This window comes from Diceros bicornis, chromosome 11 (genome assembly GCF_020826845.1).
Source record: "Diceros bicornis minor isolate mBicDic1 chromosome 11, mDicBic1.mat.cur, whole genome shotgun sequence".
Classification (NCBI taxonomy): Eukaryota; Metazoa; Chordata; class Mammalia; order Perissodactyla; family Rhinocerotidae; genus Diceros; species Diceros bicornis.
The window spans coordinates 74,884,199-74,909,636 of record NC_080750.1 but is presented as its reverse complement, the minus strand read 5'-3'; the positions used below and the strand labels follow the sequence as shown (position 1 = coordinate 74,909,636).

The 25,438-nt window shown below is 41.2% G+C and overlaps 1 protein-coding gene across 8 annotated transcripts in view; it reads right to left on the bottom strand.

Annotated features, from left to right (window-relative positions):
- LOC131411579 (ral guanine nucleotide dissociation stimulator-like) overlaps window positions 1-25,438 on the bottom strand; it is a 34,633-nt gene that overhangs the window by 4,586 nt on the left and 4,609 nt on the right. For 2 of the 8 annotated variants that reach the window (XM_058550601.1, XM_058550599.1), the window contains exon 6: window positions 24,546-24,973. In XM_058550601.1, the coding sequence (XP_058406584.1) occupies window positions 24,740-24,973 (234 nt within the window). In that variant the 3' untranslated portion in view covers window positions 24,546-24,739. The other 6 variants (XR_009221581.1, XR_009221580.1, XR_009221578.1 and 3 more) reach the window with 6 other exon arrangements.

Sequence of the window (25,438 nt, the reverse complement as noted above, 5' to 3'; positions counted from 1 at the left end):
TCTACAGGCTATTCCAGACCTTATGAGCCAAGTAGAGAATTTAAAATGTCTTGTGCTCAGCATAAGAGCCATGAGATTTTGAGCAAGGAAGATCTATGATGAACTGATGTTTAAGGAAGAATTACCTAGCAAGAGAATGTAGTATCAAGAGGAAGAGGGAGAATTGAGCCAGAAAGGAGGACCAGTTGTTAAACTCTCCAAGTATTGCCAATGCTAGATGAGGAGATTCGGAGCTAAGGTGCTGATGTGATAAAAGAAAAGTAGCAGACAAATGATGAAATAATGGATTTGGTAACCATATATAGGGTGTAAGTTAGGCTGTGGTTCTCAAAGTGGGGTCCCTGGACCAGCAGCATCAGCATAACCTGGGAACCGGGTAGAAATGCAAATTCTCAGGTGCTGCTGCACACCTGCTGAACTGGAAACTCTGGGGTGGGGCCTGGCAATCTGGGTTTCAACAAGGCCTCCAGGTGCTTCTGCTGCCCATCAAGTTTAAGAGCCAATGAATTAGAAAAATGATTCAAACACGTCACCATGCCCAGGTAAGCGACAAGGCAGAGAGGTGGTATTTGTTTGGAAGATAAGATGCATTTTAAACTTTAAGAAAAAGTAGTTCAACGTCTGTTTCATCATAAGGATTCCAGCATTTAAGATCTTTTAGCTCTCTGCATTTAAGATCTTTTTTCCACAATATGTTTTCCTTTAGAGAGCCCCTGGTAAGTTATTTACCATTTACCACATGTTCTGAGAATCCCTTCTTTCTTGAAATACCCTTTCAGACGTGAAAATGTACTTTATTTTTGTACACAATCTCCTCTATTTAAAATTCGGATTTCTCTTCTTATAGGATCATGTACGGCACATGCAGCCTTACTGTAAATTTGGAATGTCATTGGTTTGTTCCAAAACCTTAGAATGTTTTAGAATTTAGAACAAGATGAAGAGAGAATTTATATGTTTCTCTGTAGGACTCATATTTTTCAGATGTCTAGAGGTATCCCAACTTGCCAGTAATGTGGCCTTAGATTTAGCAGAACTTGAAAATCCTAATATAGTAGGAAGTGAATTACTTCTTTTTTTTTTTTAAGATTTTATTTATTTATTTTTTCCCCTCAAAGCCCCAGTAGATATTTGTATGTCATAGCTGCACATCCTTCTGGTTGCTGTATGTGGGACACAGCCTCAGCATGGCCAGAGAAGCGGTGCGTCAGTGCGCTCCCGGGATCCGAACCCTGGCCACCAGCAGCAGAGCGCGTGCACTTAACTGCTAAGCCACGGGGCCGGCCCAAAAGTGAATTACTTCTCTCGTATTAACATTTACAAAATAAATGATCACAATGTTAACTTACCAATAAGCACTTTCCATATTCCAGTCTCTGAAAGTATCTTGCTTACATAATAAACAAGATAAAGTTTCAAAGATGAGCCAAATAACTTTTCAGCAAAAGCTTGACTTGAGTCTATCTTGGCTTCCTTTTTGACAGTTTTAGCCTTAATGTTACAGTATTGTTTTCTTTTTCTAGGAATCAGATAACCTTGTATTTGGTGAATATTTTAATTTTTAATGGCCACTTGTATTTTGTGATACGCACGTGTTTAAACAATCTATAATAACCCACCATTACCACCCATATATAAGATTATACAGGAATGGAAGAATTTTGGCTGACACTGTATATAATTGTTCAGCCAAGGCAGATGGCAGACTCTACCACTTACAATGATTTAGGGGTTTGAAGCAGTATTTTTAAATACAAATAATCTCAAAATTGGTAATATATAAAATATAATACTGTGTTAACTAACCAAAAGAGTTAAATTTGTTACCTTTCCTCCATTTATAAGGATGCACCCATTATATAGATTCTGTACAAAATTGCAAAGATCACTTTTTTCCTTTTCAAAGTTTATTTATTTTAATTTTTAATAGTGAGAAGCTTAGTATTGGGTAAACTGCTGCACAATTACTGGAAATGCTGAGAGTCTTTTTGAAAAGTGTAAAAGTCTAAAGACAATGAAAAGTACATTTCTCCAATGTCAAGTCCTTTGAGCCTCTGTCTAGTAGTACACTGAAGAGATGGAAGATTAAGTACCAGCACAGGACACAAGAGAACAGGCTCCCAACTTGAGTCCTTCCCACTGACCACAGTGTGCCTGGCAGACGCTTGGAGATTAAATCTGGTCTTTGTCCATGGGTGGGCCCTGAGAGGAGGATTTTGCTTAAATGACCAAAGAATAGACAACATTTTTTCTTGATAATAAGTAATACTTACCATATAAATTTCTTTATAAATCTCTGAATAAAATAAAAAAATATAACCCGTACAGAAATCAACTCTTACTGACAAGCCCCACAGCCTTCTCTAGAAAGCTCAACAGAAAATGTCACAGCTGACTGTGAATTGGTCTTCTCTGAAAGCCAGCCAGCCCTTCACTGATAGCTTTGGATGAGGAAGGCCAGATACAATTCTTTGAAGATGTTTAGCTGAATTCAGAACCAAAAATCCTACCTCCAGTTGGCTCCTCTGTGAGAATGGATGGCCGGCCTTATTTCACAGGCTGGGCAGATGAGGTTTCAGATGAGCTCTGTTCCCCAGGGATGGAAAAGCTGGATTGTGACATTGATTCAGAGCTGACATTTTGCAGATAAAGATAGGGTCATAGAGGGAAACAAATATTTCAGCAAATTGGATTTTTGTTCTCTACAGTGGGAGTAATTTAACAAGCAGATAGTCTCTCACTCCAACTTCTCTTCCCTCTTCTCGATCTGTAATATCGCTGTAAAAATTCTCTCTATAAAAATTTCAGTCTTTTTTCTTTGCAGTCTATTTATTATCATCTTTACGAATTCTTTGACTTCACCACCTTCTTGGCACCACAACGCTAGCCATTGAGATATTAGTATAGATTCGGTTTTGCAATTTCATCCTCTTATCTCTATTTCCTCTGCCATTTCTTGGCTTTAGTTCTTATTGTATTTTATGCTTGAAAACATTTGAAGCTTACAAAGTATATCAGTTCCTTATTTTCTCAACTTTTTATTATCTAAGTGCCCTCAACTATCACTTTTTTAAAAAAAGAAGTGAAATACATAACAGAACAATACACTGTAATAAACTGACCACTTGTAAAATTAAGTTCAACCTGAAATCCTTCCCCACTTAACAGAGACCATCTTTTATAATTCACCATGCTTTAGTTTGGGCAGGGTCAGTTTATCAATGATTTTTGGATGTTTTAGACCACATGAGAGAAATACAGTGTAAGGTAAAATTGTTAATCTTGCAGAAGTTGTAGAATTTCCTGATGGTTAGGGAAATCAATGGCGGAGAACCTGAATCATAGGAAAAGTAGTTAATTAATTAGCACCTGACAGAGTTTGTTAATTTGGTAAGGATGATGATAAGACATATATGTTGAAAAGATAACTTTGCATATCAGAGTATTGTCAGAGGCTACTGGGAAAATTCGTAATGTTCTCAAATACTACAAAAAATGACCATTTTTTGATAAAAGATGTCATACATGATGGTATCATATACTTCTGTCAGAAAATTTGTAATGAAGAAAATGAACACTTGAGTCATTTTAATTCTAACAATTTTTTCATGCCTATTATTAGGTTAAAAAAATTTTAAGTAGTAAAGTGGTAAGTAATGTACTTGCTTCATTTTTAATTTCTTTTAGGAAAACAACTTTTTCACATTTTTAAAAAATATTTGTATTTATTTTATGCTGAATTTATTCCTGGGCACAAAGCCTTTTTTTTAAATTAAATAACACCAATTCTTTTCAAACTCTTTCAAAAAGTTGAAGAGGAGAGACTATTTCTAAAGTCCTCCTGTGGGGTTAGCAGTATGCTGATATCAGAGCCAAAGACACTAAGAGAAAATAAAATGACAGGTGTTTGAAACTACAGAAATAGAAAACTATAATAGAATACAATAGAAGAGAAAAGTACAATTTCTATTGTAGAAAAGTATAATATCTTTGATGAATATTGATACAAAAATCCTCAATAAAATAGTAACAAACCAAATTCAGCAGCATATTAAAAGGATTATACATCATTTTTAGGTGGGATTTATTCCTGGAATGCAAGGATGTTTCAATATATGAAAATAAATCAATGTAATAAACTACATTAACAAAATGAAGGAAAAAATAAAAAGATCATCTTAATGGATGCAGAAAAAGCATTTGACAAAACTGAACATGCTTTCATGTTAAAAACCCTCAGATATAAGGAAGCTACTTCAACATAATAAAAGCCGTATATAGAAATTCACACAGAACACCATATTCATGGGTGAAAGACTGAAAACTTTTCCTCGAAGATCAGGAACACGGCAAGAAGGCCCACATTCACCACTTCTATTCAACATGGTATTAGAAGTTCTAGACAAAGCAATTAGGCAAGAAAAAGAAAGAAATAGCATCCAAATTGGAAAGGAAGAAGTAATATTATATTTGTTTACAAATATTATCTTATATGTTGAAACCCCTAAAAATTCCAGAAAAAAATTTTTAGAACTAATAAATTCTGCAGAGTAGTGGGACACAAAATCAACATGCAAAAATTAGTTGTTCTTCTATACATTAATAATAAGTAATCTGAAAAAGAAATCTAGAGACATTACATTTTTATTTACAATATCATCAAAAAGAATAAAATACTTAAGACTCAACTTATTCAAAGAGGTAAAAGTTCCAATGATGTTTTTTGCAAAAATATAAAAATATGTCCTAAAATGCATATGGACCCTCAAGGGACCCTGAATAGCCAAAACAATCTAGAAGAAGAAGAACAAAGTTAGAGAACTCATACTTCCTGATTTCAAAACTTACTACAAAGTAATCAAAACAGTGTGGTACTGGCATAAATACACACAATATACTAATGAAATAGTATAGAGAGCCCAGAAATAAACCTTTGCTTATACAGTCAAATGATTTTTGACAAGGGTGCAAAGACCATTCATTGGAGAAAGGATAAGTTTTTCAACAAATGGTGCTGGGAAAACTGGATACCCACATGCAAAAGAATGAGGTTGGATGCTTACCTTACACCATATACAAAAATTAAGTCAAAATAGATCAAAGATGTAAATGTTAGAGTTGAAGCTATAAAATCCTTAGAAGAAAACACAGGGTAAAAGCTGTGTGTCATTGAGTCCAAATGCCATTGCCAACAATGATTTCTTTAATATGACACTAAAGACATAAGCAACAAAAAAATAACAAATTGGACTTCATCAAAATGCAAAAGTTTTCTGTATCACAAGATACTATCAACAAAGTAAAAAGGCCACCCACAGAATGGTTGAGAATATTTGCAAATCACATATCGGATAAGGGCTTAATATCTAGAATATATAAAGAACTCTCACAACTCAACAATTAAAAAAACACCCAATTTAAACATGCACAAAGGACTCGAATAGACATTTCTCCAAACAAGATAAAAAATGGCCAGTACACACATGAAAAGATGCTCAACATCACTAAGAATCAGGAAAATGCAAAATAAAACCACAATGAGATACATCTTCATACCCATTAGGATAGTTACTATCACAAAATCAGAAAATAACATGTTGGCAAGAATGTTGAGAAATTGGAACCCTTGTGCTCTGATGGTGAGAATATAAAACTGTGGAAAACAGTATGGTAGTTCCTTCAAAAATTAAAAATAGAATTACCATATCATCTAGCATTTCCACTTATGGGTTCTGAAATAATAGAAAATATATTTATTGGTCTCTGCCTCTAGTTCCTGACACAGAGCTCCTAAAACCCTTGTAATTTCCTAAATGATAAGAGCACTAGGAGCATCTCTTGTTCTAATATTTGTCTTTGACTCCATCCCTGACACAGAGCTCCTAAAACCCTTGTAATTTCCTAAGTGATAAGAACACTAGGAGAATCTTTTGTTCTATTGAGGCAACTCTGGGTGGGCTCCTGGATGGCTCCTGGATGGGGGCTGGTCACCAGACAGACCAAGCCCTGATTAGAAGCTTGGAATATTTAGCCCTACTCCTTATCCTCCAGACAGGGGAGAGGGGCTGGAAACTGAGTTAATAATTGATCATGCCTACATGAGGGAGCCTCAGTAAAAATCCCAATAGAAGGAGGTTCAGAGAGCTTCCAGGTTGCCAATGACAAGGAGTGACTGGAGAGTGGTGCACCTGGAGATGGCATAAAAGCTCTGTGCTCTTTCTCACATACCTTTCCCTATGCGCCACTTCCATCAGGCTGTTCTTGAGTTATATCCTTGTATAATAAACTGGTGATCTAGTAAATGTTTCTCTGAGTTTTGTGAGCCACTCTAGCAAATTAATCAAACCCAAGGAGGAGGTTGTGGGAAGCTCTGGTTTACAGCCAGTCAGTCAGAAGTACAGGAAACAACCTGGGCTTCTAACTAGCATATGAAGTTGAAGTGAGGTTGGGTGGGTGTGCAGTCTTATAGGACTGAGCCCTCAACCTGTGGAATCGGATGTATCTCTGTGTTGACAGCATCAAATTGAGTTGAATTATCTGACGACCAGCTGACATTCCAAGAATTGCTTGTTGGAGGTCTGGGGAACCCTCCCACATGGGAGAAAATGAATCTCAGAACACCATTTATGGGTATACACCCTAAAGAACTGAATGCAGAGGTAAAAAGACATATACATACACCCCTGTCATTAACAGTGTTATTCAAAATAGCCAGAAGCTGGAAGCAAGCCAAGTGTCCATCAACGGATGAATTGACAAAAAAAATGTGCTGGATACACACAGTGGAATACCATTCACCCTTAAAAAGGAAGGAATTCTGACACATGCTATGGCATGGATCAACCTTAAAGACTTTATGCTAAGTGAAATAAAGCCAGCCACAAAAGTAAAATAGTGTATGATTCTACTCATATAAGGTACTTAGAGTAGTCAAATTCATAGGAATAGAAAGGAAAATGGTGGTTCCCAGGGGCAAGAGGGAGAGACAACAGGGAGTTGTTGCTTAATGTGCACAGAGTTTCACTGCAAGGTAAAAATAGTTCTGTGGATGGTTGGAGGTTATAGCTACACAATAATGTGAATGTACTGAATGTCACTGAACTGTACACTTAAAAATGGTTAAAATGGTCAATTTTATGTTATGCATATTTTATGACCATTTAAAAAAATTAATTATTTCCAACAAATAAACAAACACTAGCTACATGCAATAGCATAGATAACTATCACAATCATAATGCGGCATAAAAGAAATTATATTCAAAAGGCAATATATTTTATAATTCAATTTATATAAAATCCAAAAAAGACAAGGTCTGGCTTCCAGTAATGGTGGAGTAGCTTGTTGAACTAACACTCTCACAGATAACAATGATAAAATCTGCATAAAATATTATATATATTTATAGAGAATCATTTATCTATATGTAATATACATATAATAAATGTGTATGTGTGTGTATGTATAAATCTCTTCCAAAGCAAGCAGAACTGAGACAGCGTCTTCCCTTAAGTGATGGGAATTGCACCAGGAGATATTTGCAAGCTTGAGTCTTTTGCCTCAAAGCATTCCAAAATCTGTACATGGCCCAGACAGGGGAAAAACTACAGTCTTACTTGTAATGCTACAGGACATATTTTGGGGCTGGCAGAGTAGCTGGAAAGTTAGGGGAGAAATTCTGGAAGGGAGGGACACACAAAGAGGAAAATCTCAAAATATGTATGAATGTCTCCCCCCAACACACACCAAATTGGCAGATCTTTGAACAACACACATGCACGGTAGGCCCCAGAGGGCCTTGTGTAAACAACAGTTGGAAGATGAAAGACCTGAATGAGGATTTCAGCTATGCTCACTGTAAAGGAGACAGGATTGGAGTTTCAGTCCAGCCAAGTTAACTCTCTGCTAGAAAAACAACAACACTCTTCAAAGGAATACAATAGAATCCAGAGTCTCTATAACTATCATTCATGGTTTCCAGTACACAATTTTGAAAAATCATGAGATTTGAAGAAATAGGAAAATGTAATCCATATATGAGCAAAAGCAGGCAGTAGAAGCTATCCTCAAGGTGTTGCAATTAGCAAACAAGGATAAGAGAGTAACTATTATAAAGATGATCATGGTGGTAAAGAAAAATATTCTCATAATGAATGAACAGATGTTGAAACTCAGCAGAGAAATGGAAATTACAAAAAAGTACCAAATAAGAAGATGAAATAAAAAAATACTTTTGAGTTTACCGGTAGATGAGAAACAGTAGAAGAAACATGAAGATAGAGCAATAGAAATTATCTAGCCTGAAGAAAAGAATGTAAAAATTTTGAAGAAAAATGAAGAGAGCCTTACAACCTGTGAGATGATTTAGTCTCCAGCAGAGGGGAGAGACAGAAAAATTAAATGAGGCAGAAAGGTAAATCAATAAGTAATAGCATAACTTTCAAAATTTGGTGGAAAATCTAAAATTTTAGATCCAAGAAAGTCAGGAAACCCACAAAATAAAGCACAAATTAAAACCATACCTAGGCACGTGATAGTCAAGCTGCTAAAATCCAAAGATAAAGGAAAATCTTGAAAGCAGTCAAGGAACTACATATATACATGGGAAGACATTACATACAGGGAGAAATAATGTGAATGATGGATGATACATTATCAAACACAAAAGAGACAAATCAATAACAAAATGACATCCTTCAAGTGCAAAATGAAAACCCAAAAGTCAACACAGGATTCTATATTTAGCAGAACTCACTTTCATAAAGGAAGCAGAAGCCACAATAAGAGACCGCACACATATTAGATAGCTAGAATAAAAAATCAAATTGCAAATACCAAGTGCTGGTGCGGACTAGGAGCAACTAGAACTAGGAATGCAACATGATAGTTGCATTTGGAAAACAGTTTAGCAGGTTCTTATAAAGTTAAACATACATTTATTATATGACTCAGATATCCCCCTCCTAGGTATTTACTGAAACAAATTAAAAACTAATGTTTAAACAAAAACCTTTGTGTGAATCTTTATAGCCATTTTATTCATAATTGCCAAAAGCTGGAAATAAACTAAGTGTCCTTCATCAGGTGAGTCGAGAAAGAAGCTGTGGTGCATCGGGACATTAGAATAGTACTTGGCAATAAAAAGGATAAACTCTTGATTCACACAACAACATGGATGAATCTTGGAGGCATTTCTCTAAGTGAAGGAAGCCAGATGCAAAAGGCTATATGGTATATGATTCCATTTACATGACTTTCTAGAAAAGGCAGAATTACAGAGATGGAAAGTGATCAGTGGTTGCCAAGGGATGGAGTGGGGGAAGCGGTTGACTACAAAGAGACAGTATGAGAGAATTTTGGGGGTGAAAAAAACAGCTCTGTATGGTACTGTAGAGATGGATACACGACCATAAAGTTGTCAAAACCCGTAGAACTGTACACCGCAAAGAGTGAATTTTACTCTGCAAATTTTAAAAATCAATCAGGATGCTGGGGAACTCAGATGGAATGCAGCAACAAATGAATCTCACTGTATTACAAGCACCTGACATAACCACACAGAAGGGGTGGGGGTGAAAGGTCCTGACCTAAGTAACTTTGGAAGACAGTGCTTTGACGGGATACTGTAAATCTAAAGTACTGGACAAAAACACTGTACACTAGGTGATAAATGTGTTTCTCATAAGGGTATGGATTAGCAATTCTGAAACTAGTTGACACATTAGTAAATATATTGTAGATAACTGGAGTTAAGTTTCTCACTGTTGGTAAAAGAAGTTACATATAAACAAAAGGAGAATGCTAGAATAAAATCTGTGGTGCTGGATTGGAGTTGGAAGTATCAGTATAAATCCATGTCTCTTTTAATATCTCTATCCAGATAGATAGTTAGATTGATAGATAGATGGATAGATCAACAGATAGATGTGTATACCTGAGTTTATATTCATACATACATTTCCAAGCTCTGCTGAGTGGGTCTAGAAGCAGTTACACTCTAGTATCAATGAGCACACCTAGCTCCCAGATCTGCATTTATATCATTCTCCAATAAAAAGAAGCAGGTTTTCTTGGAGAAGTGGCTAATTCTAGGGCTGGAGATGGAAAATACAAGATGAACCTGGAACACCTTGTAATGCCAGAAAGTAGGAAAGTGCTTTAAAAAAAACACAGAAAATGATGAGATGTGTCAAAAGGAATCAATCTGAAAGACTTCCCAATGGCTCAAGCTGGAAAATTGTGAGCAACAAAATAAATAATGGTAGCATTGGATTATTACCCAGAGAACAAAATAAATATCCATGAGTCTATACTGATATGAAATAGATTAAATAAGAAAGGAAGAAAGAAAGAGAAAAAAAAAAAGAATGAGAGAAAGAGAGAAAGAGAGGAAGAAGGAAGGGAGAAGTAGGGGGGGAATCTTCCTCACAGAATTCCAAATAAAAACGTGGCTGGATAGCATGAAATAGAAAATTGCCACTAGAACACCACAGTAATAATTACTGTGAGCAAGACTGACTGAAGAATGCAAAAACTGTGGGTGAAACTTAAAGAAGAAACAGTACATTTGCAGAGCCTCAAAGCATCTCCCTCCAAATACTTAAATTTTTTCTCTTAATTTCTTTAAAAGACCTATGACTATTTAAAGCAAAAATTATAACATTGTATTGTGGGATTTACAACATGGGTAGATGTAAAATTTATGACAACAATAACATAATGGACAGACATAGGTAAATGGAACTGTTCTGTAGCAAGGCTTCCATATTTTACATTGATTAAACTGGTGCACTATTAAGTCTAGGTAGGCAGTGATATGTTAAAGATGCATATTGTAATCTGGACCAACCACTAAAAAATGCAAAGGTGTGTCACTTAAATGCTAATAAAGGAATTAAGAAGCAAAAAAAAGCGTTTGTACAAGAATGTTCACAGGAGATGACCTGCAAGACGAGCGCACTGTAGGGCAACCACAGAGCAGAACGCCCTCAGCCATGCCAAGGAGCAAACGCTGACACACACATGCTGGGTGAGTCTCATCAACCTCGTGTTGAGGGAGGCAAGCTGGACAGAAAACAAAACACTTGGGATGATTTCAGCCAAGATGAACCTATGATGAAAAAACCAGAGCAGTGGTTGCCTCGGGGGAAAGAAAAAATTGCCTGGGAAGGAACAGGAAGGAGTTTTCTGGGGGTGATGGAACTATTCTATTCTTAAAGGGGTGAAGGTTATATGGGCATGTTTATTTGCCAAAACTGTACAGTTGAGAGTTGTGTCTTTCAGTGTGCGTACATCTTACACCCCCCACACACAAAGGACTAAAAGAATAATAAAGTGAGGTGGGAATGAGATGGAATGTGGATGAAACAAAATTGGCTGACAGTTAGTAGTTGTTGAAGCTGGGTGACGGGCCTACTATGCTATTTTGTTTATTTTGTATATTGTTTAAATTGTTCTGTAATAAAAAACTCGTATAAGAAGACAAACTCGATATACAGTGTTTGCTGGTAAGATATCGCTTACCTTTTGGGAGGAAGGAGGGAGAAATGGATTGTTGGCGCTGGAATGAAGCTGGTGCTAGTTCTTGGTCACACAAGTGTGCTCGCTTTGTAATAATTCTTTGAGGTTTACATGGATGATTTCTGCATATATTTCTGTACTCATGTTATACATCAATAAACATTTTAAATCCTTCATATTTGCACAAAGATCCTAACTCAATATCTCAGAATAACAGCAATGTTTTGTTTTAAAGTGGAACACGTTCACTCATGACATCATCAGATGGATCTATTAATGCCCTCATCCTTGCGTGTCCCCCTGGGTCTTTCCATTTTTGCCTCAATTTGGCAAGTGGCATGGCTTTGAGTTTTTATGATGGGTATGGGCCCTTCAGGTGGGCGAGGTCCAAGGGAAAGATCTCTGCAGCGACCTTGACCACGGGAACCAGAGGGAGGATCATGGCAACCTGGAGGGATGGAGGGGATGATAGGACAGGTGGCCTTGTAAAGGCAAATTCCAGAATCCCAGGCACCCAATATTTCCATTTTAGATATAGAATTTACCCTTCAAATACTGGCCAGGAAGTTTCCAGGAGGGCTGCAAGCATCCTCAGCAATAGCCAGGCTGGTGAGCCCCACCCCTACCTGAGTGCTGGCCTCAAGGGATGTAGCCCAACCACACTGCGCATACTCTGGGGGGTGGGCAGGGCATAGAGAGTGGTCATGGTATAGAGAAGAGGCGGAATAGAGAGTGGGGTGGAGAAGCAGAGGGATGGGGACCAGGGGCGGGGGGACAAGGTAGGAGTTGGGGCCCCTAGCTGTGTATGCTGGGAGCTTTTGTCTCTTAAACGCTCCCAGCTGGGAGCTTGCAGGACCGCAGGACTACAAATCCCAGGAGGCTGTGAGCATGGGGCGGTGCCTAACCCTGGGGGGAGGAACAGGGCTGTGTGCGCTTGGCCGAGGGACACACCGCCCTTGACTCAGGACTCTGGTCCTGCACCCGCTGCACGTGGACTGAATCCCAGAGGGATGCGACGGGACTAGCGGGACCAGGGAGTTAGGAGGATGTGGCGGCTGCATGGGCAGCCAAGGGCCTGCAGCGTGCAACTGGTTTTGTCCAAAATAGAAGTCGGACTCGTGCCTCTTCCACACCGCCTTCCTCCGTTGTTTGATTCCTCCTCCCACCTGCGTGCCTGTGGGTCTTTCCACAGCCCCCTACCAAGTCCAGGGCCAGGTGCTTCTCTAAAATGCTTATGGGAACTGGTTTGACATCCCAGAAACTTTCCACTTTGCCTGCTGCCCTCTGCCTTCTCCAGCCAAAGTGCCATCCTTTCATCAGCTTTTGAGAGAGATTCCCCCTTGTGGCTGGTCTTGCAAGTACAACTTAAGAGCTTTGCTGGGTGGTAACACTGGCTCTTTCTTGCCTTTTTCACAGGTGTGGAAGTTAAGGCATCTGTGAGGTTAATCACTGGTTTCCCCAGGATCCGCTAAGAGCAGAGGAGAACAACCCAATTCCCAGGCAAGTATCTAGTAGGCCATTTTCACCAACGCATTCCAGGGCAGTGGCCTCCAAAGCAGCAACCTTAAGACGAGAATAGCTTAATCATTTTGCCCTTTAGATTGATCACCTAATCTCAGCTCAGGCCTGAGTGGCCAGTCTCTCAGGGACACGAATGGCGACTCTGATCACTCAGGAAGAGACTAGTCATCCAGCTTTGGGAGAGGGATGTTCAAGGTAGACAGCACTTGGGCAGCATTTGAAACCCGTCACCTTTAACATCTCTGCTTTGGATTCTGGCAAGGTTCCCACATAAACATGCCTAGGGATAGTCAGAGGTACCATATTCTTTAAAAATTGATTAGAGTTGTGAAAGGAACAGAGCATAAAATATCTTGCTTATTTGCAAAAGATAAAATGCAAGCAAGACCTTCCTGTTAATTTTTTTCTGCTCATTCTCTTAGCTGTACTGTATGTTTGAATGCAGAAACAAAAAACTTGAATTGCCAAATTCTCTTTTCCTGAGATTGGTAAATTAACTTAAATGTCTTATTGAAACCTGTGGAGGAATGGTTAGCAGCTTTCATGATTTATGTCGTCCCTAAAAATCTGGGCGTTGATCTACATGAAAAAAACTCCCTGTTTATATTACACATCCCAATAGGTTACATTTCTGATTCCTGAATGTGGGATATTATCAAAACAACTGAAAAACCTGGTCATGGAAACTGGACCCTGTCACTTTGTCAAGAATTTGCCTCTTTATGAATTAATGACACATGAATTCTTTAACAGTTTTGTAAAGAAAGAATGAGAGTGTGTAGTGTCTCTGAATGTGGTAAGATAGGGAAGTCTTGTTAGACCACATCCTCGGGTTCTTCTCTCGTGTTCAATAGGCCCAGGTGATAGTCCGTGTAGTCAGGTGCAGCGCCGCTCCCCCAGCCCCCAGTGTTCCATCCTACTCTGGCCTGTGCCCTCTTCAGGGGGTTCTGATGACACTGGTCCACAAGTGTTGGAAGGAGACATTGTAACATGAGAATATTCATCATCTTAAAACAAGGATTAATGGAGAGGAAAGTCTCAGGGTGTGTGTGCTCTGATGCACTGCTGTTGGGGTATGGCCGCAGTGACCACTGTGCTCCCAGCAGTCCCCACAATAGCAGTCTCAGGCGTTTGATCTCCTGGCGCAACCACAGCAGCTGTTGACAGAGCTGGGAACTCATCGTGGTTCAGTGTCTTCCATCAGATTTTGTCGCTCTGACCCTCCTCTGCTTGCCCCATTCCCACGCCTATCCGCTGTGTTGATTGCTTTGTAGTTGTTTCCTAGGAGCCACTGTGTGTAACTCTATTTCACAGTGTCTTTAGGGACCCACTCTCACTACACAAGTCACTGTACAACAGCCCCTTATCCTGGTGTAGCCCATGTTTATCCTCTCCAGTGGAGCTGTGAAGAACCCTGCTTAGTCGGAGCTCCTCTCATTCTCATGCTGCTGGGGCTGCTTACGAAGCTGGGCATCTCATCTTTGGTCATCAACATTATTCTTTTCATCGATTTTCTGAAGTCAGAGACGACTTTGTTAATAATGTGACACTGATTCTAACAGACACTTTTATGTATCTTCCCCAACAGCTCTGTGAAGTAGGCCTGTGATCCCCATTTTACAGGGGGGGGACACTGAGGCTCAGAGAGGTTGAGTAGCTTCCTTCACTTCACACAGTTTCTTGGTACATTTTGAGTCTCCACCTGGAACTCCGCCTCTCAGGTGTGTGCACTTAGCTGGTGTTCCACTTTGTGCCTCTCTGCCAGCCTCTCCAAAGGCACACGCCCCATCCTGAGTCCATTTTCTGCTTGATGGCAGTCACCCTGCACAAACCGGCCCCATGCAGGGAGTGGATTAGTCGGGCATGGTCCTCCAGCTTACCCTGGGGAGGTTCTAGGTTTCTTGGGAGAGCTGGAGCAGTGGAAGATACTGACCATCACTCACCTGGAAGGTTTGTTATGTAGAAATACTCCACTGACTTTTTGCAGGTGTCATGTCTTCTTTGTCTTCATTGCTTCTCTGGGCTTTCTCTTACAGTCCGTGCTGTGCAGTAACATACAGTACAGAGACTGGGGAACATAATGTTGTTGCCCTGCACCAAACGGTCACATTACTCATTTTTCTAATTATGAAAGAGTTACATACTGTAAAAAAAGTGAAATTACCCAGATCTGTGTAGAGCAAAGTGAAACCTCCCCCATCCATCCCTTTCCCTGCAAACTCACTCCCCTACTCAGAAGGAACTATTGTTAAGAGTTTGCAGCTTATTCTTCTGGGCATTTCCTATGAATTTATAAATACACATAAAGTTTTTTTAACATAAATGACATAACTACATCATTTTGCAATTTGTTGTTTCCCAAACCATATATCATAGATGTCTCTCCTTATCAGTGCTCGCCACTCTAACTTAGTTTTTTAGAAGTTTTAGAGGTACTCCAAAGAACAGGAATACCATGATCTGTTTATCTCTTCTTTGATAGAGATGGGATTATGTCCAGTTTCACTATTATACATAATGCTACAGTAAGATCCTTGCATGGAGTTTATTACACTGCTATTCAACTGCTCAATTTTCCTTGTTTCCTCTTGGTCAGAGACTATGATATATTTTTAACAATTTTATGGGAATTATTATTGTTATTATTATTATTATTTTTTGTGTGTGAGGAAGATCAGCCCTGAGGTAACATCCATGCCAATCCTCCTCTTTTTGCTGAGAAAGACTGGCTCTGAGTTAACATCTGTTGCCAATCCTTCTCCTTTTTTTCCCCCAAAGCCCCAGTAAATAGTTGTACGTCATAGATGCACATCCTTCTAGTTGCTGTATGTGGGATGTGGCTTCAGCATGGCCGGAGAAGCGACGTGTTAGTGCATGCCGGATCTGAACCCGGGCCACCAGTAGCAGAACACTTAACCACTAAGCCACGGAGCCAGCCCTATGGGAATTATTTTATAGGGAATTTAATTTTATCACTGAATAAAGACATTTATGGGGAAACTGGACTTTAAGGTCATCCATCTCAGTATTCTGGAGAAAAATCATGAAACTTAGAAGGTATGAGGCTTGCTCCATCACAATCTAACAAGTCATGTTAACAATTTAAAGTTGAATGTTTGAATAGCCACTACTCTCTCTGTTCAGAGGAAGAATGACTTTTTCTTGTCTAGAAAACATCTGACTCCAGGGGCTCTCAGTTGTGCTTCAGAGAGGGTAAGATATTGGTGTTGTATCTGTTTCTCTTCAGCTGTAGGCTGCATCTTCTAAAGATCATAGAATTGAACATGGTCCAATAAATGTATATGATTTGGGTCAAAAATTCAAAGTAATGAACCCAAGATAGGAATCCATAACTTTGGTTCTTAATAAAGAATTTCCTTTGATATCCTCAAGTCTCTGTGATTACTGTGTATACATGAATGAAGTATCCCTCTGTCCATTTCTTAAGTTGTTTCCATTGACTTTATGGATTTATCCTCTAATCCAGATTCTAAGTGTGAAAGAACATCTTGGTCCTTCAAAGAAAAGAAGCCATTGAAATTTGATTTTCTTTTAGCTCGCCATCCTACAAGTTTGAGGAATAAATTATCATGTAATGGTACAATGATTCTGAAATCTAATTTTTAATTAGAGGGGTGTAAGGTATGAATGAATGGTGGTTCATCCCCATGGTCAAGGGTATTGTACACGTGGACGTGTAAACAAGATTCAGGAAGCTGCTTCAGCCCTGTGACATCCCTGAGAACCACAGTGCAGGAGGATCTAGGCACACAGCCATCTGCCTAGATCTCCTGGGTTACATGTAGATCCAGGGGTCTTGAGAGTGGTGTCAGAGCAGCTAGCTTTTATCTATTTCTCCCCTTCCTTCTCTCCAGCTTATCTCAAACAGTCCTGACTATCATATTTTAAAGACCAATTATAGTTATTTACATGAGCTGCTTGTTCATTACTGCAGAGTAATAATCAGGCATACCATTAAATATCATTTAATCTACCTAATTAAATTTGTTGTACCTTTTGATTGATTAGAACACTAAAGTTAATTCAGAGTTTGATATTCACCAAATGTGTTAATCTGCTTACAACTGCCATGTGCCTCATTCCTCTTAGAAGTGTATCTTTGGCCCATCACAAGATTTTAATGAATCAAATCATCATAAATTAAGATAATGTACTGTCTTTTGGATGATCGGGAGGCATATGGGTCCATTTTGGAAATATGCCCATCTGTCTTTGCTCCCCATGGGAAGTTTCTGGTCACTAGGTCTCCAGGTGGCTTGCACAAGCCCTAGGTCTATAAAGCTTGGTGCCTCTCCTTCTAATTGAGGTAGAAATAAAAGAGGTCAGAGAGACTTATTAAAGTTTTGGTTGTATGAAGTCTTCAATGAAGACCATCCATGCATATTGTTCTGGATAGCTCTCTGTTCCTAAGACTACTAGCTACTTTAAGGGCTTGTCTGGAACTGTCAATGGTCTGATATTTTACCTTACCTGCAAACGAATAAGTTAGCTACCATGGTCTTACAGATGCTGGCAAAAGATACGAGACCCATGGGTCAGAGACACAGGACTTAATGACACAGCAATGGCAGTGGTCAGAGTATCAACATTTGCACTGGTTCACTAAATCCCACTTCCTGCAGGATGATACACAGTGGGTCAGGAGACATGCAGAGGGTTGCAAGAACTCAGAGCTTAAGGAACTCAAATCTTCAATAAGAGGCAGGAAATCTGCTGACCTTTGGTTTGGGGAAGGGTGTTATTTTTATTATACTGGGGAGTAAGCAAGCCTGCCTTTTGCTCCAGAGGAGGCCACTATTTCTATCTTCCAAGGTTGTCAGCTCTACACACATTCTTGAAAAGATAACCTGGTTTTACTGGCTTTCAAAGGTAAGCTTGAATGAGACTTCATCATCATTCCGTTCTTCTGTTACCTTTATTGAGATTGTCCAAATATGCTTTTTTCTCTGTAAAGTTCACTAACTTTATTCATACATAAGGGTTGCTTTTGGTTTTATTTATTAAGTTAAAATTTTCTTATTAGAGCAAATGAGGAAACTATTATGGGTTGGATCTGAAGGTATGCTTTTCCAGGAAAAATGTGAAAGAAGATCGGTGCTCACAGAACTTTGCCACAAGGAGTTGATATCAACTTAAATGATTTTGATTTGAATAGTGTTTTGTACAACTTTCTTCCATCTTACTTCATCCTCTCTGCTTCCTGTAACTCTCATATGGGAATGAGGCAGTTTCAGGGATTCACTGAACTCATTTACAATATTAAAATGGTTTTTTCTGTTGTTTTTTTTTTTTTATTGAGGTAAAGTTAACATACAACATTAAATTAGTTTCAGCGGTACAACACAATAATTCAGTGTTTGTATAAATGTTGAAATGATCACCACAATAAGTCCAGTTAACATATGTCCCCATACATAGTTACAAATTTTTTTCTCTTGTGATGAGGACACGGCGTACTTCAAGGTGCAGAAGAATCAATGATGATGTCATACTTTTCCATATACAACTTGATGAATTTGGACATAAGTATACACCCTTGAGACTGTCACCACCATCAAGGCCACAAACATATCCATCACCTCCCAAAGTTTTCTCTCACCTCCTTTATTACTATTATTGTGTAGTAAGAACTCTTAGTATCTACACTATTAGCAAATGTGATGTACGCAATACAGTCTCGTTAGCTGTAAGCACTATGCCATATCCTAGATCTCCAGAACTTATTTATCTTGATTACTGAAACTCTGTATCCTTTGATCATCAGCTCCCCATTTCTCCATCCCCTTAACCCCTGGCAACCACCATTCTAACCTCTGCTTGTATAAGTTTGACTATTTAAGATTCCACATATAAATGAGTATTTGCCTTTGTCTGTCTGCCTTATTTCACTTAGCATAACGTCTTCTAGGTCCATCCATGTTGTCAAAAATGGCAGGAACTCCTTCTTTTTTCAAGGTTGACTAATATTCCATTTCTTTATCCATTCATCCGTCAGTGACATTTAGGTTACTTCCATATCTTGGCTATCGTGAATTAGCTACAATGAACATTAGAGTGCAGGTATTTCTTTGAGACCCTGAGTTCAATCCTGTGGGCATATACCAGAAGTGGGATTGCTGGATCATATGCTAGTTTTCATTTTTGGAGTAAGCTCCATACTGTTTTCCATAATGGTTTTACTAGTTTACATTCCCACAAGGGTTCCTTTTCTCCACATTCTCAAAAACATTTGCCATCTTTAGTTTTTTTGATAATCGCAGTCTTAACAGGTGTGAAGTGATAGCTCATTGTGGTTTTGATTTGCATTCCCTGATGATTAGTGATGCTGAACACCTTTTCATACACCTGTTGGCCACTTGTATGTCTTCATTAGGAAAAGTCTACTCTGGTCCTTTGCCCATTTTTTAAATTGATTTATCGTCTTGTTATTGAGCCAACACGAAAAAAGAGAACAAGATTTCCAGGCATTATGGATGCTTCCCAGTTGATACAGATGGTTTTGTATTTACAGTGGTACCAAAAGATCATGTTTCATGCTTTTTCTTCAGCTTGTTATAAGACCAGCAGTAGCTGCGGCATGGCAGATAATTGGGATCTTCTGGGTTTGGAGGTTTACAACATAAATGAGTGGTAAGGAATTTTTTATTATTCCAAGGAAATTATTGAGATCATAGTCCGTGGAATTCAGGATTGATAGGTGTAGGAGGAAATTAAGGTGAGGATCGGTGATCTGGCACTACTTCTGATCATGAGGCACAGGTATCTACTGTATGAGTGTTTGAATAAAAATATTAGAGATCAGGAATTTGTGGTGGGTGAATATGTTTTCTGAATTATTTACTTTTGAACATAACCATTTGGATTATGTGAACATCTGGGATATGGGAGTAAGTCGTTAACAGGGGGTGGTTGATAATATCACTATTGATTTAACTTCTATGAACACCAAGTGGTCAATGGATTAAGCAAATGAGTAATCAGAAAACACAGAAATGGTAGGATTTGGGATTTAGTAAAGGACTGGGGACCGACTGTCCTGAGAGAGAGTGCCAGGACTTATGAGGTTGAGAGTGACAAGGACAAGAAAAGAATAGAAACACACTCAAACAAGGAGGGGGTGTTAACAGGATGGGGGAGGAGAAATGATCTGGAGTAGCCTTGAGTTTTGACCTTGAGCTTTCTGTTCTTGATGCAAATCTGCCTGATGACATCCCGGGACACAGGTCAGATCTATTCCCAGAGGATAGAGGGAGGGTGGAAGTACAAAACAGCCAGGATAATTGTCCTAAAAAGGCAGGCTTCCTTTATCATTTGTCTCAATTTCATGATTTACTTTTGTAGGGTAAGAGGAAAAGAAGGATGATAGCCACGTCTTCACAGAGGAAGCAGCATAACTGTGGGATCCAGTCCAAACCAAAGCCTGGTTTAAACATCTCCATCCCTATAAGGATGTCCAGTGACATATTCAAGAGGCTGGGTACTAGAATTCCATCCCATCCTGGCAATGAAGGGTCTCTGGGAGTACACCTTGGACCAGCCCCACCAGGTCTGCTGGCCAGAGAGACTGCAAGGACTCCAGGCCTGCAGCAATGCAGGACAACTGGTAACTCCTTTCAAGCTTGCCAAAGGGTTGCAAAACCTAGCACCTAGTCACACAGGTGAATCCCTGCCAGGTGTGCTCGCAGGTGGTCTGCACTCCAGGTCCCATGCCCACTCCTGCCGGTCTTCAGATTTGGCAGGGATGATTCCAGGAGCTGATCTGGGCATTCCACAGCTCCACTGCCAACAATTTCTGGCGACTGAGGAAGGTATCAGGAAGGAGGAAAGGGCAGTGAAGAGCACAGGAGAGAGACTGGTGATAGCACTGATGGCGGACAGACTTGCTAGTGAGGCAGAGAAAGTGAGGGGCCAAGAAGGCCGTCTTGACAGCAGATGAAATGGAGCAGGCACCTCAGTGAGGTCTCTTGGTAGCATCCCAAATGTTTTTGTGCTTTGAGCTCTTGAAACTTTGAAATATAACAATACGTTTCTTTTATTAAACTCTGCTGCGTGAAATAGAAAATATAGACAGTGGTTTCTTTCTGAGGTGAGAGGTTGAGTTGCAGGTGAGGAGAGAAAGATCTTCCTTTTTCATGCTGTTCTCTCATTTTCCTTTACTATGTACTTTATTTATTTGTACTTTCAAGTCAGCAGCGAGTTATCAACGTCACAGGATGATTCAGTTTTTCCCCATACAGTCACAGTAAAACCTACTTAAAGTGGATTATTCTTTTTGTGTAATATTCCAATAGATTCCAAAATATTATTTCCAAAGCACTTCGATGTCTATGTTCTCAAATTAGATATTTACTTCTAGGTCTCCATTTTTGTGTTCCTTCTTGCATGCTACTTCAGAGTTGCATCTAAGGAAATACCAGATTTCCCTCAGTTTTTTAGATCCATATGTGTTGGAAATTTGATTCATGAAGATGGACATGGCAGCTGGGGGATTATGCTATTATCAAGAGACCATTTTTCGGCATCAGTAATCTGACAAGAACTCACTGCTTGTTGAGATTTAATTGACTATTTGAGGAATCAAGCTTTCACTATTGGTACTTCTCTTTCTCTTTGGAGGGGAAGTATTGCCTTCATAGTCTTTCCATTACCAAACCACTTTCCTGGGTGGCTGTGCCCTGTCAGGAAGGGCCTGGGATGCCGGGAACCAGGATTCATCCTCAGCTTCTGCCTGTCCTGAGAAGGCTTCCCTGGCAGAGTCCAGCCTGTGTGTCTGGGTGACACTTGCAGCCATCAGAAAGGAGGCGATAACTCACAAGTGCCAAGCGATTCATCTGGCTCTTGTCTTACAGGGTGTTTCCAAGGGATGAGGTTCAAAATGCCACTTGGTAACCCCTTGAAAGCTCCTGGTCACGGGGTGGGTTCTCGGTGTGTGGTCAGAGCAGTGTCTATTCACCACCAGATGGGAAGCATTTCAGTATTTTAATTGCTAAGTCTGTGTTCATGCACGACCATGGATCATCTGTTCCGTGGCATTTCCTGCTGGACCACCCCACACCCCTGTCATGCCTCATCTTTCAAAGCTCCAAACAGGGTTCACAACCCATCAGGTGGTTGTAATGTAACCACAGCGCAAGACAGGGGAAAAAAACACAACCACCCAAGGGTGACACACTTTAATGGTTCGGGCCAAATTGCCCCATTTGGACAAGTTGGCAACATCAACACTGAGTATGTAAACTGGAGGACTGTCCAAGACCATGGACCTCAGAATGACACGGCCTCAGATGTCACCTGGACAGCAAGGGACAGTGTGGGGTCACTCACTGGCCAGGATTATGGTCCTTATCCTGGTAAAGCAGAGCTCACCCGGGATCCATCAGACCAAGCCAGGGAGGAGGCTGGGAGCCTTCTAGGGAATTTCTGCCCTAAAGTGAATGGCATAAGGAAGGCAGTTGTGCTGGAAATCCTGGTTCACAGAGAGCGGTCGGTCGTGTTTATGGAATGAGGCCCAGTGGTAGACTTAAAGCTGCGTCACAGATCTTTCCCATTGGATACAAAACAGCAGGAAACAGATTTCACAGTCCTGGACATGGACCCCAGCAGGATTCAATTCTAGGTCAGTGGTGAACATGGAGGCACTAGAGGGGTATCAGGAGGGAAAGTCCTGTCTGCCTTTAGTCCATTTGCAAATCACCTTTGCGGGCCTTGTCCTCTCCACATGCATGTTTTGATCTTTTTACATTGTTTTCCCCACTTACAGCTGATGCAATTCCAGAGATTGAACTAGAAAACTACAAGTTCCTAAAATTTGGTCAAAAGAAACCTCAACAGGAGAAGCAGAAAACATTCCTTCTTCCTCCAGAATGTAGAAAGGCATCCCCTGCCTGTGGCACGACCTGGTCCTGGGTAGTGCTGTTTTAAAGACATCCACATTTCAGTGGTTGTTGCTTTGCCTGTGAAAGTACCATTAACCTTTAAATCCCAGGAGAACGGGCCGGGGACCGTGTCCGCCCCTGGAGCGGCTGAATGATACTGAAATGAACTTGTTCTCGGAGTTAGGGGGAATTGGGAGTGATGTCACTAGCCAAAAAGGGGGCTGGCCTTTCTCCCTTCTCCAACATACAATAAGTTGATGACTCAGAAGAGTTCTTTTTTTTTTTTATAATTTTATTTATTTATTTTTTTCCCCCAAAGCCCCAGTAGATAGTTGTATGTCATAGTTGCATATCCTTCTAGTTGCTGTATGTGGGACGTGGCCTCAGCATGGCCGGAGAAGCGGTGCATCGGTGTGCGCCCGGGATCCAAACCCAGGCCGGCAGCAGCGGAGCGTGCGCACTTAAACACTAAGCCACGGGGCCGGCCCAGAAGAGTTCTTGATTCAAGGAGAAATGTGAGATTCTGTGTCTCACTCACATGCCTACAGAAAGCGACAGAACCACACCACAACTCCCAAGCTGTAAAGGGAACAGGACTTTAATATAATATTCAAATATGTCATTTATTATTTACAACAAATAACCACTGTCTCTCCCCAATGGGTGAGTAGGTGCTGAGGTAGAGATGTCAGGGAGCTGGGATGGGGTCATCCCTTCTCTCTTGGGCTTCAGGGGACCCCAGGAATCAGCTTACAATGCTCCCCTTCCCATCAAATGGGAGGAGCTGACCCTGTGCATCGCAAGCATCCCAGCTGTGTCCCCGCTGCTGAGGATGGGGCTGTGATCGGCCACTGGTATGGGGTTCGGGGTTGGGGCCTGGGGGCTGAGTAGAAGAGTCGGGTTATCTTGCGTGGCCTCCCTCAGAATCATGGCCCCCCACCATGTCCCCACTGCACTGGGTGCTCCAGACCCTGTGCTCAGTGCTGTCAGCCACCAGTACCCCATTTGTCCCTGCCACGTGAGCGATCATTTAGTATTACCTATTTCACAGAGGGGGAAACGGAGTCTCAGGAAGCTGAAGAGAGTCACCCCAGTCACAGGACTGGTCAATAGTGGAGCTGGGATCCCAGTGCCAGCTATCCGACTCCCCAAGGCCACGCTTAGCCCAAAGCCTTACTGAACCCCTAGGAGTCAGTCACCCCGGCCCAGACACTCACTCACCCCTGACCTTGATGATGGCCGGTTCTTCTTGGCCTTGCGTACTCTGCAGGCCAACTAGGTCTAGCGCTCTGGCTGGCAGGACAAGGTGTAGCTACAGGACAGAGAGGCACCTGTGAGCCTACCAGGAACCACACCTCAGGGGTCCCCCCACTGCCTGCCCAGCAGCTGGAGTCTGGGTGTCCCAGAGATCACCATGTAATCAGGCCGGGGGATGAGTGGGGCACCATGGAGACAGGCTCTCTGGACTGGCCAACAGGGAGAGTCCACCCCTGCCCTCACCCAACTCCTGCCCAGCCTCACCTCTCATTCTCGTTGAGCAACTCCATGTCCTGGAACGAGGCCCCAAATGGCTCCCTCGGGCTCTAGCTTGTAATTCTTTGCAGCCTCCTGGAGCAGCAGGATCTCCCTCATGACTCGGTATTCCTGGGACCAGAGGGAAGGAGAGGATGCAGACAGGGCCTGGGTGGGGGATGCTGCAGGGGTCTTGTTGGAGGTGAGGAGTGGGGCAGGGGACCAGTCCTGGAAACCATCCTTCCCTCCAGTTCCATCCAGGATCTACCAGTTCTCAGAATGGGAATAATCAGCCCCTCCTCCAGGAAGATTTCCTTGATGCCATCCTCCCCTCAACCCACCCGCCAATTGGATGGGTCTCCCACTTCTCTGGTATCAAACTCTTCCACTCAATGTAAGATACAGCGGGTGAAGCCAAGGACTGTTCTGCCCAGAAGGTCTCTGATTTCCACCTCCTTCCTCTCCCCTGCAGGGAGTGCCACAGCTGCTCCTCAGTACTCTTCTCAAGGTTGATCCCATTCCCCTGGAAGGTAGACAGCCAGAGTACATCAGACAAAGACCCCTAGCCTGACTAGCTCCCTATGCCCACCCCTTCTCATGTTGCACTACGGCCAGATCCCCAGAGGGGGCCAGGCATGCAGAGAAAACAGGACTTGGACCTAGGCTTGCCTCTGGGCTCCAGAGGAGGAGGACATGGGGGTGTAACTGAGGGACCTGGCAGCACAACTCTCTCTGATGACAGACTTGGAGGCTGAGGCTTCAGGCAGAGGGGACTGCTCAGGCACTTATGTGCTTCCTGACTTGGGGGGGGCCGACTTCTTTCTCCCTTCATGGGCAACATGGGAGTTACAGGCTGAGTCCAGCTCAGATAAAACCTCACGCAGCTCTGCCATCAGGCAACTCTGAGCTTCCCCAGCCTGGGTAACTGGAATGGGTTTCTCTGGCAGAAACTCTGTTCACTCATCGCTAAAATAGGCCTGGTGCCCCA